We start from the raw sequence: 13,656 nt of genomic DNA on the forward strand, positions 1-13,656 counted from the left end.
TCCAGATCCCTTACTACACTTCCATAAAGCTGGAGTGACCAGGGCTAGGCAGGAAGTGGCCACAGAGGCGGGAGAGGAACACTGTGGCCAGTTATAAATGGCCTTGAATACCACATTAGGAAGTTTATTTTGAGAAAAGGCAGTGGTGAATCACTAAAGATCTGAAGCAGGGACATGATGTTACAAGATCTGTATTTTAGAAAGCTGGCCTGCTTCAGCTATAGTGTGAAAATGGCTGGTGACGGGGATTAGGAGACAAGTCTGGAACAAGGAAGCCAGTTAGGAGGTCACTGTGCTAATCCAGCCAAAGGATGCCAAAGGATGCTTGAGTTAGAGAAGGGGCAGCAGAGATGGACAGAAGTAAGATATTTACTTCACAGGCACCAGATAACTGCTTTGATATGGGGACTAGGGAGAGGCAAGAGTTAAAGACAAAACCCACATGCCTAGAGCTTGTCTAGCCAAGAGAGTGACAGTGCCATTCACTGTCATCCAGGGGGAGAAACAGGTTTCACTGAGTCAGGATAAGTTCATCCAGGGACATGCTGAATCTGTGCAGTGAGTAGTCATGTCTACATGTGTAGAATTCAGAAAGCGTTCTGGGCCAGAGAATCGCTCGGAACTGAAACTAGGGATGTGGCCAAGATCACTCTGAGAGAGTATGTAAATGAGATGGAAACAGGGCCTCAGATAAAACGCTGGGTTTCATTTACTCCAAGAAAGAAGCCGAAAAGGAACCTGAAAAGGGGAGGCAGGAGGAAAACAAGGAGAACTGGGTAAAAGAAGACAATATTCCAAGAAGAAAAATGGCTGGCAGAGACTAATACAGGTGGGAGGTCCAAGAGGATAAAGATTAAAAATGTCCACAAGGGGAGTTCCCGTCGTGGCGCAGTGGTTAACGAATCCGACTAGGAACCATGAGGTTGCGGGTTTGGTCCCTGCCCTTGCTCAGTGGGTTAACGATCTGGCGTTGCCGTGAGCTGTGGTGTAGGTTGCAGACGCGGCTCGGATCCCGCGTTGCTGTGGCTCTGGCGTAGGCCGGTGGCTGCGGCTCCGATTAGACTCCTAGCCTGGGAACCTCCATATGCTGCGGGAACGGCCCAAGAAATAGCAACAACAACAACAACAAAAAGACAAAAAGACAAAAAAAAAAATGTCCACAGGACTTATCAATAAAAGCTTGTTAGTGACTTTGGCAAAAACAGTTACAGTGGACAGAATAAGTCACTCTACCTCCTGTAAGGCTGTTCCGGATCCTTCATAACCTACACTGGCCTTGCCCTTCCCTGAACACCTCTGCCACCTACAAGTCCACGGTCTTCACTCCGGCACTTAATCACATACTTTTTTTTTTTTTTTACTGTTATTCCAACTTTATATGTGTGGATTTTGTCTCCCCATATTATAAGCTCAATGAGACCAGGAACTGTAAATATACATTATTTCCTTTTCCTGACAGTAGTGTCACTGAAAATGTGGCCTGTGGACCCATGCCAGTCTACAAACTGTTTTGCTACCAATCCAAGAGAAGGTAAGTAAAAAAAATAGTAAGATTTACAAACTTTTATAGAAATTTAATGGAATATTTTTTCTCTTTAATCCAATGAAATTCAGCCTTTGTAGTTCATATATTTTAAAAATTTTACTTCTCTACTAATTCACTTTTATTATGTTTTACAAAGGTATTAATCCCTGATGGGTGGGTAGAAGGGGAGAAAAAGGTCCCAACTAGAGGTAGCTTGAAAAACACTGCCCTAAAACGGCCAGTAAGGGCTATGGATATAATTAGCATCTGATCTTAAGGTAGTATGAGTTTGAAAGAATGAATCAATGAAGAAATTAATGAATAAATTTACCTATGACAGGAAAATAATCAGAAATATATAGAACCCAGAGAAAGGAAAAGAATCTTTTTTTTTTTTTTGTATTTTGTCTTTTTAGGGCCATACCTGAGGCATGTGAGGTTCCCAGTTTAGGGATCTAATTAGAGCTACAGCTGCCAGCCTATACCACAGCCACAGCAACACCAGATCTGAGCCACATCTGCGACCTATACTTCATGGCAACGTCAGATCCTTAACCCACTGAGCAAGGCCAGGGATTGAACCTGCAACCTCATGGTTCCTAGTCGGATTCGTTTCCGCTGTACCTTGACGAGAACTCCAGAAAAGAATCTTTGAATGTGACTATCACATTTAAAAAAAAAAAAAAAAGGGACTGAAAGATACCAACTGCCAGGGTAGAGCTTGTGAAAGCCGAATAATTAAATGATCCAGGTTCTATCAAAAATATGAGGTAGTGTCAATCAAAGCAGAAAGGGTTGTTGAGAAGGTAATTTTAGAAACCAGTCTCAAAAGCTATTAAGCCCACAGAAAACTAGCTTCCACTGCCCTCTGGCAGGGAAACGCTATCTGTGAGAAGGCCGTGACTGAGGCTACCACTCCCCTGGCTTGAAGCAGGCAGGGCTGCAGCCGACCTTAATGAAGGTATCTGTAAGTGGCCCTCCCGAGAATGAGGCCCTCCAGGAGCTGGCTACAGTGTGGAAATTATTTGGTTACATAAAGAAGTTAACCAAAAACTAGGTCTGAAAAATCCTACTAGCCTGAACTAAGCAGGAATGCACTGAACATCCTAAGCTGAAAGAAAGAAATTCAGATATTTAGGTTGAAGACCCTGGATTCCCAACCCTTGGTCCACAACCTCTTTAGCAAAAGCCTCTGGGAAAGCTTTGTGCTGCAACTCACTGGTGTCATGGTGACAAGAGGGGAGGGTCCCCGTGGGCGCTTCAGCAGCTGCTGGGCGTGCAGTTGGATGTTGGCGCCCCCATCTGATGCCCTCCGGCCAAGGGGGCCCATTCCATTCAGCAGCTGCAGGGTGGGCGGCTGTAACAGGGACTGCTCCTGTTGGGAGGAGAGTGGGAAGGACAGACTGGTGAGGGAGGGATGCGGGGAGAGGACAGCAGTCCTCTAAGCCACTGACACTAAGGGGTCCTGTGAGGGTGCTGCAGACCAGAGCAATCCTCCCTCTCACTCAGGCAAGAGAAACCACCCTTCTCCACAAGGACACCCTTAAATCCAGGGGAACACTCCCTCAAAGACTCTCAACGGGAGCTTAAATGGGCTTCTTTGGGAGCAGGCCCTCCCCCATATCCCATACCTTGTACTCCAGCTGCCCAGTTGGCTGCAGATTTTGCATGGGCAACAGGTTGTGCATGAAGTTCATGTTAGGGGCCACCTGCAGGAAGGGAGCCTGTGGGTTGACGCCAGGAAAGCCAGGCAGGAGCTTCTGCAGATCTTCCATTACTTCCGTGCTGATGAAAAACGGGAGACGGAGAAGTTCAGTTAAAATGCTCACTCTCATCCCCAAAGTGATGAAACCGCTAAGTTCAGCACAATTAATTTAATTTTTTAAAAACCTTCCTCCTGAATTTGTATTTCTCTCTGAGATCCCAGAGTGAGTAGAAGTGTGTGGAATCTGGCTCTCTCCCGCGTCACTATCTGGGACTAGGGCTCGCCCTTCTTCACTGACCGCTCATGAAAAACCAACAGCTCTGAGCCAAGAGGAAACACTGGCCCCAGTCCAGTTCGGGTTTCCAAAGCCTACAGGTGAACAGCAAGTTTCTGGAGGGCACGGGCCACCCGTTAAAACAATGCTGCCTGAAGGAGCAACTGATTCACCAGGGAAAGAATGCGATCCCCGAGGAGGTCAGCGCCCACGGGCAGAGGAGTGGTGGATGCGCAGGGCTGCCGCACTCCAGCGGCAGGGTTTACGGCATATTTTACAATATGAGATCTTTCCACTAACAGAGGGACACGGACTCCACCGTGCAGAGCAGCTGACACAGTCTCTGGAGCCAGAATGCTCCCATATTGCCTGTTTGATCCCAGGCTGAGATCAAGAAACGTGAAGCAAGCAAATCAACAGGCAGGTGGGGTTTTTTGGAAATCACTCAGAGGAAAAAAAGAAACCGAGCTATGCCCCTAGTTGAACTCTCAAGAGAACTCTTGCCACCCTTTTCTTCTGTACTCACTAAAAGAAATAGCTCCCCCCTCCCCCCTCGCAAAAGGAGTTCCTGTCCTGGCTCATTGGAAACGTATCTGACTAGCATCCCTGAGGATCTGGGTTCAATATGGGCCCCGCTCAGTGGGTTAAGGGTCCGGCATTGCTGTGAGCTGTGGTATAGGTCGCAGGTGTGGCCCGGATCTGGTGTTGCTGTGGCTGTGGCCAGCAGTTGTAGCTCTGATTTGACCCTTAGCCTGGGAGTCTCCATAAGCCTTGGGTGCAAACCTAGAAAGACCAAAAAAAAAAAAAAAGGAAAAAGAAACAGCCAGAAAAGAGGGAAGGCCATTTTTAATGTTAAGAACTTTTAAGTGTAGAACAAAGAAACAGAGGTTTTTAGCACACTTCCTCCACGTGAGGGCAACAGGGGACATACTGAAGGACTATCTGGGGAAAAGTGGTTCTTACTGAGTGTTTTTGGATTTTCGTTCACTTAATTTTAACATATAAATTATATCATGTTATCTGTCCTCCCTTCTTAGATGAGTCTTGCCTTAGAATACATGGCAAACAACATCTCTAAACCTGTCCAACTCAGATGAATTTTAAGGGGTACTTTTACGTGGCTTAGATCAGAAGACCTCAGTCCTTGTGGGGAAAGACACGCTGTGCTCTGCCAAGGTACTGGGATTAACCAGCATGATGGTAGCTACCAGCCCACCACCCACTAGGGACAGCTCTGTAATGCTTTAGTCAAATCAAGTCTGATCTACCAGGGCCCCTGAACCGGGCCCCTGCATTAGGTCTCATTTGGGAGATACAATGAAGAAGGAGAAAGGTGGGAATGCCCTGCCTGGGTGTTGATCGGGGCTGCTGGCCAGGGACTCACCGTGGGTCGGCCACACCGACTGTATGCCTTCTCATGGACAGATAGCGGACCAATGCTTCGGGGGAAGGCTCTTCACCCTCATCACTGTCCAAGTTCACCGTCCCATCCGGCTGTGGTGGAGGGAAACACATCGCGTTAGAAACAGGAAGTAGGAAAAGGAAGCAAGGCAATGGGAAAGAAGGTAGTTTCAGCTGACAGCTCTCAGAGGTTGCCACTTGCCTCAACAATTTGGTTCTCTGGGTTGATCAGCTGCACCTGGGGGACGCTGATGTTCATCGTGGTGCCAGCCTGCTCCGCCTGGAAAGCAGGACATACACATACACACACATCTTCAATGCCAGACGGACATAAGGACCGTCTTTTCAAAGTCTTCCTGATTGCTCAAGCCTATGTTTCTACCCGAGTCTTAGGTTCCTCTGCCCTAGAAGCTACAGCAAGGAAGCATTCTTGAGAAGAGACAGCCTCTCTCAATTTGCTGTTTCTTTTTTTTTTTAAAAAAAAATTTAACTACTGACACAAGAGTGTTGGAATACTCTTCCATCCTCCCTGTCAAAGAAAGGTTCAGTTTTTTGCTTGACCTCTGAAGAAGGAAGAGATGGTGGCTGGAAGGGGACAGAGGTAATGAAGAACCAGGAACTCTCTGGACCTAGAGTTAGTGAGCCACTGGCTCACGGCCCCACCCCTGCTCCATGTTCCTTGTCCTGAATCTGGTCACTGGAGTTATTGCCCACCTGGATGTTGACTGGTGCTTGAAAGGCCATGGCTCGGGGCATGCTAGGAGGTACTCCGACACGCAGGGTTTTATGTCTCTTATGCCGATCACAGAGCAGGCTGTAGATTGCACTATAGTGATCATAGGCATCTGATCTTAATGACTACCAAAAGAAAAGGGGAAAGAGCAAAAAAACCCTGGTGAAACGGCATGTCAATGACCAAAACTCTTTCAATAGCAACATGAGAAGACCAAAGTGCCTTCTTTTCAAGGGCAGAGGAAGAAGAATGGGAGGAAAACAAAACAATCCAAGTTCCCAGGAAAGGAGGAAACATGGAGAAGGCAGAACAGAGGGAGTATGGCTATACCCCACCTCATCCTCCACTCATTTAGATACCTGTAGTGTCCGCTCTTTGTCCAGTCCCATGTCCTCCATGGCCAAGAGGACATCCTCATTTAGGGGGTCCATCTGTCTTTCTTCCTTCAGCTGCTGGCATTCAGCTATTAACTGTGACATACAAAAAGGCAAGCTATCAAACTCCCAGTGAAGCACGTCAATATGGCATTGGCATCTGTAATGAACAAGCTGTTCCATGTCCCCTAGCTGGGGTCATTTTTGGCCTCAGACAAAGCCTAAGCAAGAAAGCCCTGGGTACTCAGCTACAAGCAGATAAGATCATTAAGATCCCTACTTTTCTGAGCTCCTTGGGGTACCTGGGATGACTATAACGTTTTAAATAAAGGAATGTCACAGGTGCCATTGCACTGAGCACGCTAAGACAAGAGGAAGCACACAGTCCCAAGGGAGGAGGCTGAACTGTCCCCAAGAGCCAGGAAGGGACTCTGATTTAAGGACAAGTGGTAGGGAAGAGCTATTCTCCCACAACTCAGCTGGTTTAAGATTCTTTCTTGCGGGCTTCACTTGCTGCTTTGGGATTACACAACAGTTTGTATCCGAGCCCGGCTTTTCGGGTCCTGGCCTGATTTCAATCTCATGCAACAAACCCACAGTGGCCCTACAAGGAGTTTCCTGGGGCAAGTGGTACCCAGCTTACCCTGTCAAAGTTGGGATCAGCATCCCCTAGCTTCATCCACTTGTGCTTGCAGATCTGCTCCATGGAGAGGCGCTTGTTGGGGTCCAACACCAGCATGTGGCGGATCAAGTGCTCACATTCTGCAACAGACAAAGAGTCTGCCCTCAGTCCTGGTGAGAGAGGCCGCGGTAGGGCTAAGGAACCAGAGGCAAGGTGAGCAGATAGATTTCCAAGCACCTTGCTTCTGATTTGTTTCTCTTGCTTCTTGATCCTTACCTATGTCATTGTTTACTCCAGAGGGACAGGGCAAAGGCAGAAAGAAGTGGAGGAAAGAGAAAGTCAAGTCTGTTCATCTGGTTAATACCTTCACTAAAAGTCAAATTAGAAGAAGTCCAGGAGTTCCCGTTGTGGTTCAGCGGAAACGAATCCAACTAGGAACAATGAGGTGGTGAGTTCGATCCCCGCCCTCGCTCAGTGGGTTAAGGATCCGGCATTGCCGTGAACTGTGGTGTAGGTTGCAGATGCCACTCAGATCCCTCGTTGCTGTGGCTGTGGTGTAGGCCGGCAGCTGTAGCTCCGATTCGACCCCTAGCCTGGGAACCTCCATATGCTGTGGGTACGGCCCTAAAAAGAAAAAAAAAAAAAAGAAATCTGGGGGTAATCCATGGATTTCACTTATCTGTTACATATGGCCCCATTTAATACAATTAATGAAGACTTGAACGTCCTCTGAAGAGATTCAGTATCTGACAAGGTCCTCAAAAGAGTCAGTCCCTTCCTCTCTATTCATTAGTATGTGCACACGAACACTTTCAGCTTAGGTGTCTAAAAGCAAAACTTGGGGAACTACAATTTTCTGACAGTTCAAGGTGTAGGGAAGAGAGGCACAGGCACAGGATGACTCCGACCACACACCGGGGCTCTGCTAGCTTTATGGATCATCTTCTCCATGGTGTTGAAACATTTGCAGGTGCATACGACAGGGCTCTGAGCTAAAGAGATTCTGATCAAGAAAGGTTTCTCTCTGGGATCTCATGCCATAATTTATTGCAGAAGGAATAATAGATTCAAAATCAAGACGCCTATATTCTGATTTCAAAACCAGCCTCTATTTCTAAGTTTTCTCTTCTATAAATTGGGGGTATTGAGGATGATGTGGGAGTAGTACTTGCAAAGAAGACGGTGATGATGATGATGATGATATGAACAGCAGTACTGAGATGCTCTTCTGAGTACTTCACAAGTATTTTTATCTCATTTAATCCTTACAGCAAACCAAGAGGAAGGGACTATCGGCACTCTCATTGTGGAAATGGTAAAAATTAGGCACAGAGAAGTCAAGAACCCACAGTCTGACTCTCTGGCTGGTGCTCTTAACCCTGCGCTCTCCTGCCTCTACGCTGCCCAGAGCTGTGGGCAAACTCCTGAACTATTAATTTAACATCTTCATTCATGCGACTATCATCGCTCACTTAGACTATCACAAAAGTCTCCTAACTGGTCTTTCTGCTTCCACTCTTGCTCCAGGACAATCTATTCTCCATCGAGAAGCAAAGGGCATATTTCTAAAGCCAAAGCTTGAGGCTCTCACCACCCTGACTACAACTTTCCAATCTCTTTCCGTAACGCATAGGATAAAGTCCACAGTCCTCTGAGCTCTGGTGGCACTGGCCTTCTCTCTGGTCTGTGCACGTGCTTACACACACCCACCAAGAGCGTTTACACTTGCTGCTTCCCTTAGTAGGGATGGTCAATCCTCAAACCCTCACGTAGCTGGTTTCTGGTCATCACTGCCTCAGAAAGATCTCCCCTGGCCACCTTATCCATCTAAAGCAGGCCTCCAGTCCCACTCTGTTCCATTACACTGATTTTCTTCATACTAATGACTTCCTTGTGAAATCATACTGTTTATTGTTTGTTATCTTAACTCCTTCACCTCTATGTAAGGTCTATGTCTTTCTTACTGCTGTTTCCAACATCAAGCCTGAAATACCAAAGATGATTATTATATTTAATAGCTGAATAAATAGCTGCTTAATATATGAATAAATATTTACTGAAACTCAATGAGACCGTATTTGTGGAAATACTTTTTGAAAACTAAAATTCTCTATGAGATACAAAATGGTCCATTTCTATTTCACTACAGCTATCCTGAAAATAAAACTGGTCAGTGATAATAACAATAACAATAATAAATTAAAGAGACTTTAATGCGTTAAAAGACTTTACACACAAGGCCCTGCGCTTACTGACTTTATTTAATTTAATCTTCATGACAACCCTATACTAGATCCTGTTATCAGCCCCGTCTAGAAAAGAAGGAACGAGTTGGCTAAGGAACCAACACCAAGGGGCGGCAGAGCCCGGATATGACTTCCCTTTATTTGGCTTCATGTGGATATGAATTGTTGGATCTATTTTTCCAGAGTAAACTCAACTTTGCGACCCCACAATTTCAGCACCATTTGGTACACACCATTCTATATCATCATCTTGAAAGGCATACTACGAGAAATGAAGAAAAATTACTCAATTTTTAATTTACTCTAACTTTAAAAGAAAATACATCAAAGTTCCTCTACCAAAATATTTTATAGCAGGCATTCATTTGTTATTGCTTTATGACTAAAAGTGTATCCAAGAGTTCACTGGTGACCTAGTGGTTAAGGATTTGGCATTGTCACTGCTGTGGCTCAGGTTCCATCCCTGGCCTGGGAACTTGTGCATGCTGCAGGCATGGCCAAAAAAAAAGCATATTCAGGGAGTTCCTGCGGCTCAGTGGAAACAAATCTGACTAGCATCCATAAGGACCCAGGTTCGGTCCCTGGCCTTGCTCAGTGGGTGAAGGATCCTGCGTTGCCATGGCTGCAATGTAGGTCACAGACGTGGCTCAGATGCCAAGTTGCTGTGGCTATGGGGTAGGCCGGCAGCTGTAGCTTCAATTCAACCCCTAGCCTGGGACCCTCCACCACATGCAGCCCTAAAAAGCCCCCCCCCCCCCCCAAAAAAAAGCATATTCAAATGTGGTATCGACTCTGAAGCCTGTAGTTTCTACATTCCTATAAAATAAATGCCATCTACAACATTAAGCTTTCATTCAAATTATGTCTCCTCCAGAGTAGCAAAGCTAGAACCCACAACTGTAGCATCTGTGTGGATAACAAATATCATTGCCATACACCTTTATGGTCTGCAATTACCTGTGAGGGAAAAAATGTCCTTGATTTAGAAAGTTACTAAAACTAAAGGCTCCTAGCTATAATGGAAAAAATAAAAATCGTTATTTAAAAATTAAAAAAAAAATTAAAAAAAACTAAAGGCTCCCGTATAGGGAGAAGGCCGGAGACTGATTCCAAAGCTGTGGTATTGTTGTTAGGACCTCTAGATGGCACTCTACTGTTTTCTTTTGGTTTCCATATAGCATTTTGTGCCTAACTGTAGCCACATCAGTCCTGAATCAGATGACCAAGAAAGAATGGTATTCAGTTACAGCCTTGCTTTAAAATAAAATTTTCAAGGTATTTTTGTAAAAATAACGACAAATAACACCACCATAATAAGTTGTGATTAGAAGATGTACCTGATTCAATTTTAGGATCTTGAAAGCTCTATTCAGTCACACTTAACCATTATTTGGTTTCAGATGCCTTGAAAAATCTCCAGAAAAATGTGAACAAGAACTTATACACAAAAATTTGCATGTAAATTTAGTCTGTTCAAGGAGCCCCAGAGCCTGTCAGAGATGCCCCAGATGTCCATAGGCCCCACGCTGAGAACTCTTGGTTGCAGTGGCAACACCTAACCGACAGGAGCTCTCATCTGTGTGCCCTACATAACATCCAGCTCACGGAGGAACAGAAATCTAACACCCTCATATGTTGCACAGATGGTAAAATATGACAAAATGCGGAAAGCCGGGGTATTATTATCAACTTCTGTTTCCTAAGTGTCATATATAGCTCTGGAAATTATATTCAAACTAGACTGGAACATACCATTCTATGTAAAATATGGAAAGAGGGAGAAAACAAAGGGAATAAATGCTCTCAAACCTAGTAACACAATCAACCACTGGATGGTCAGTGTAAATAAGTGGAAAGAAAATGAAGTCTTGGATCAAACAGTACAAAACATCAACTTTCCCAGATGCCAAAAAGAACTCCAATGTCAAAAATGGCCCCATCAGTTGCTCCCTCTCAAAGACAGAGCCTTTGACCCTGAACAGAACTGGAGCTTCTGGGCAACGCAGGAACCCAGGCTGTGTGTGTGTGCAGAGGGGAGGGGAGTTGGGGGGGGGGGGGGCTCCCTTCAGAGCTGCTCTCATCTGCTCTGTGCAGGCGCCAGGCAGCTCTGCAGAGAAAATCACTGTGGGCCCATGAAACTTGATGCCATCAGATCAGTGACTGGAGGATGCGCAGCTCAGGCCCTGCCTTGTGGTGCTGACAGGCGTTTGGATGACTTCTGGAGAGAGGGCTGCTGTATGGGCAGGGTCCTAAAATGGGAATTAAGTTTAGACCGCCATCTCAAGTTGTAATTCCATCTGAGGCCACGTCTTTAACATCTTTTTCTTTTTTGACCTTGATAATAAACAGCTTTCTCTAAGAGGCTGAAAGTATTCAGCCTGAAGGGGAAGAAATAAAGGATGAGGAAAGGGAGTTAATATCCAACTTCAAACTCACCCAACATAGTTAACCGAAGTTCTGTTTCTGGTTTCCAAAATAGAAGAAACAGAATAACTTAAGAAAGAATTTCCTGACTAAAACTTTGAAAACCTGCCCCCTGAAGACAGGTTAAAGGCAATGAGGCTGATTTATCTCGGACAAAAGGAGGGGCACACTGGGTGTTCTTCAAGTATCTGAAAGGTATTTCTAAAGAAGACTAAGTGGATTGTACTGTGCTGCTCCTCAGTCCAGAATTTGGAGTAATCAGGAAGTTGTAAGTTCAGTTTAGGAAAAACCTAATTATCAGAGTTGACCCAAAGTACTGGATCAAGATCCTAGGGAGGTAAGGCGGGGCCCCTTCAGCAAGTGAGGGGGGCATTCAAGTGGGCAGGGCCACACCTAGAGCACAGCTAATTTTATTTATTTCATAGATTCGTATTCTGAGTAAGAGTTCACCTAAAAAAATAAGTCCAGAAACAACTGGATAGGATGAACTCTTTGGTTTCCACATAAAAGTGAACAATCTGACCTGTGAAACCGCATCCTTATTGTCACTGGAAATGTCCAATCAGAAGCTGGCATTTGAGATGTCATTAGAAGGGCTCCCAGCCTTAGGTGTGAGGAAGACTAGGGGTCCTTTAACGAGGGAGCTTGTGTCTCACTGAGCAGTGTATCCCCAGGGCCTGCAGAGCACATGGTTATGTAACAGGCCCTCAGTAAGGCCAGCGGAAAGAAAGACTGGACTAGTGACTGCTACAGTTCCTTCCAACAACTTTAATAATCCTATCCCAAGAATCCACAATAGAACAGGCATTCTCCATGCTTCAAGCTAGAAAATCCAGCCAACTATTATTTTTCAGAAGATTAAGTTGTGGAATTGTTTAGGGGCAGAAGTCAGGACTGGGTGATTTCCAAGGCTTCCCCTTGCAGCTTTAGAGTTCTCTGTCTCTCTCACACAGAGGGTACATACTGACTGATCTTTTCTGAGGCTGTACAGAATAATACGTAAATCAGATTACCCAGTGAGGAGCCATCTGCATGGGGGCAAAGCTATAGCGTCAAGGTTATGACACAACAAATCAAAACAGCTCTTGGCAGATAAATCTTCTTCATGAGCCCTACGGATTTGTCTGAAAGTGATATATATCTTTAGCCTTTTAAGAGAGTGAGAGAAAGAGAAAGGAGTGAAAAACAACATAGGGAAGGAGCAAATGAAAGATCAGTAGAGCAATTCATTCAAAAATGTCATTTCATAATAATTCCCAACACTTATCGAGCACTTATATGCCAGGCAGAGTGCTAAATCCTTTAAGTTATTTTAAGCACTTAATTCACAGACTAATCCTTATTATTATTATAATACCTATTTTATACATAAAGGAATTAAAAATCAGAGCAGTTAAGAAACTTGACCAGGAGGTTTCCTAGTGGCCTAGTGGTTAAGGATCCAGGGTTGTTACTCCTGTGGCATGGATTTGGTCTCTGGCCCAGGAATTTCTGCATGCTGTGTGTGTGGCAAAAAAGAAAAGGAAAGAAAAGAAAAGAAACTTGAGCAGATAATAAGAGGCAAGACCTGGATACAAATTCTGGTCAGTCTTACTCCAAAGCCAGAGTTTTTCACTCATATAAAATCTGAATTAATTGATGATATTTTAGGTAGTAGCCAGCATATTTTTATAAAACATGGCACATCAATTTCATTCTTCTTCTGACAAGAGCAAACGCCATGTAATCTCCATAAGGTCCATGATGACAGAGTTCACCCACAAGCCGAGTTCATAGAAAATGGACTAGGTAATAAATACATGGGAGAAGGCTATGAACTAGCTGGAAAGCAATGTTACAGGGAACAGCCAGTTGGATTAAGATGAACTGAGAAGTCAGGGGCATGATGGTGAGGGTGAAATGCACCGCAAGGGAGTGAGCCTAGCTTATAAATTCTGCTTGTTGCGTGGTGATGGAGACTGTGACGGAAGGCTGGCAACGACAGTCTTCTTCATTCAAGGAATCACAGACAGGCAGAGGGGCAGGTGAGAATTCAGGGAACTGGCCCTCAGAATCTTCAGGCTGATCCCGTGAGGGAGGAAATGCCAACTGTCCCTCAAGCCCTTCATGTGTTGCGAAAGTATGGGACATGGCAAAGCAATCATTTTCAGCTCTGTGGGCAGAGGAGTGGTCTGCAAGAAACTGAGTCATAGATTCTTTGTGACCACATAAAACTGCTTAGAGCTGGGGAAACAGAAGACATCTGTGTGCCAGGAGGCATGAGAAGAATGCGAGGAAGAAGCAGTTAGCAGGAGATTCATGTTGCTTACAGGTACTTGGACAGAGGGTCTGGTCTGGTTTCTCACGTCCTCT

At 45.1% G+C, this 13,656-nt stretch overlaps 1 protein-coding gene across 1 annotated transcript in view; it reads right to left on the reverse strand.

The window, feature by feature from the left end:
• Nucleotides 1–13,656, reverse strand: part of SIK3 (SIK family kinase 3) — a 252,687-nt gene that overhangs the window by 25,455 nt on the left and 213,576 nt on the right. Inside the window, 7 exon segments of the mRNA XM_047752064.1 lie at nt 2,745–2,900; nt 3,157–3,310; nt 4,889–4,998; nt 5,108–5,185; nt 5,620–5,763; nt 5,998–6,108; nt 6,656–6,774. Of these exon segments, the coding sequence (XP_047608020.1) occupies nt 2,745–2,900; nt 3,157–3,310; nt 4,889–4,998; nt 5,108–5,185; nt 5,620–5,763; nt 5,998–6,108; nt 6,656–6,774 (872 nt within the window).

The sequence above is a fragment of the Phacochoerus africanus genome, chromosome 11 (genome assembly GCF_016906955.1).
Source record: "Phacochoerus africanus isolate WHEZ1 chromosome 11, ROS_Pafr_v1, whole genome shotgun sequence".
Classification (NCBI taxonomy): domain Eukaryota; kingdom Metazoa; phylum Chordata; class Mammalia; order Artiodactyla; family Suidae; genus Phacochoerus; species Phacochoerus africanus.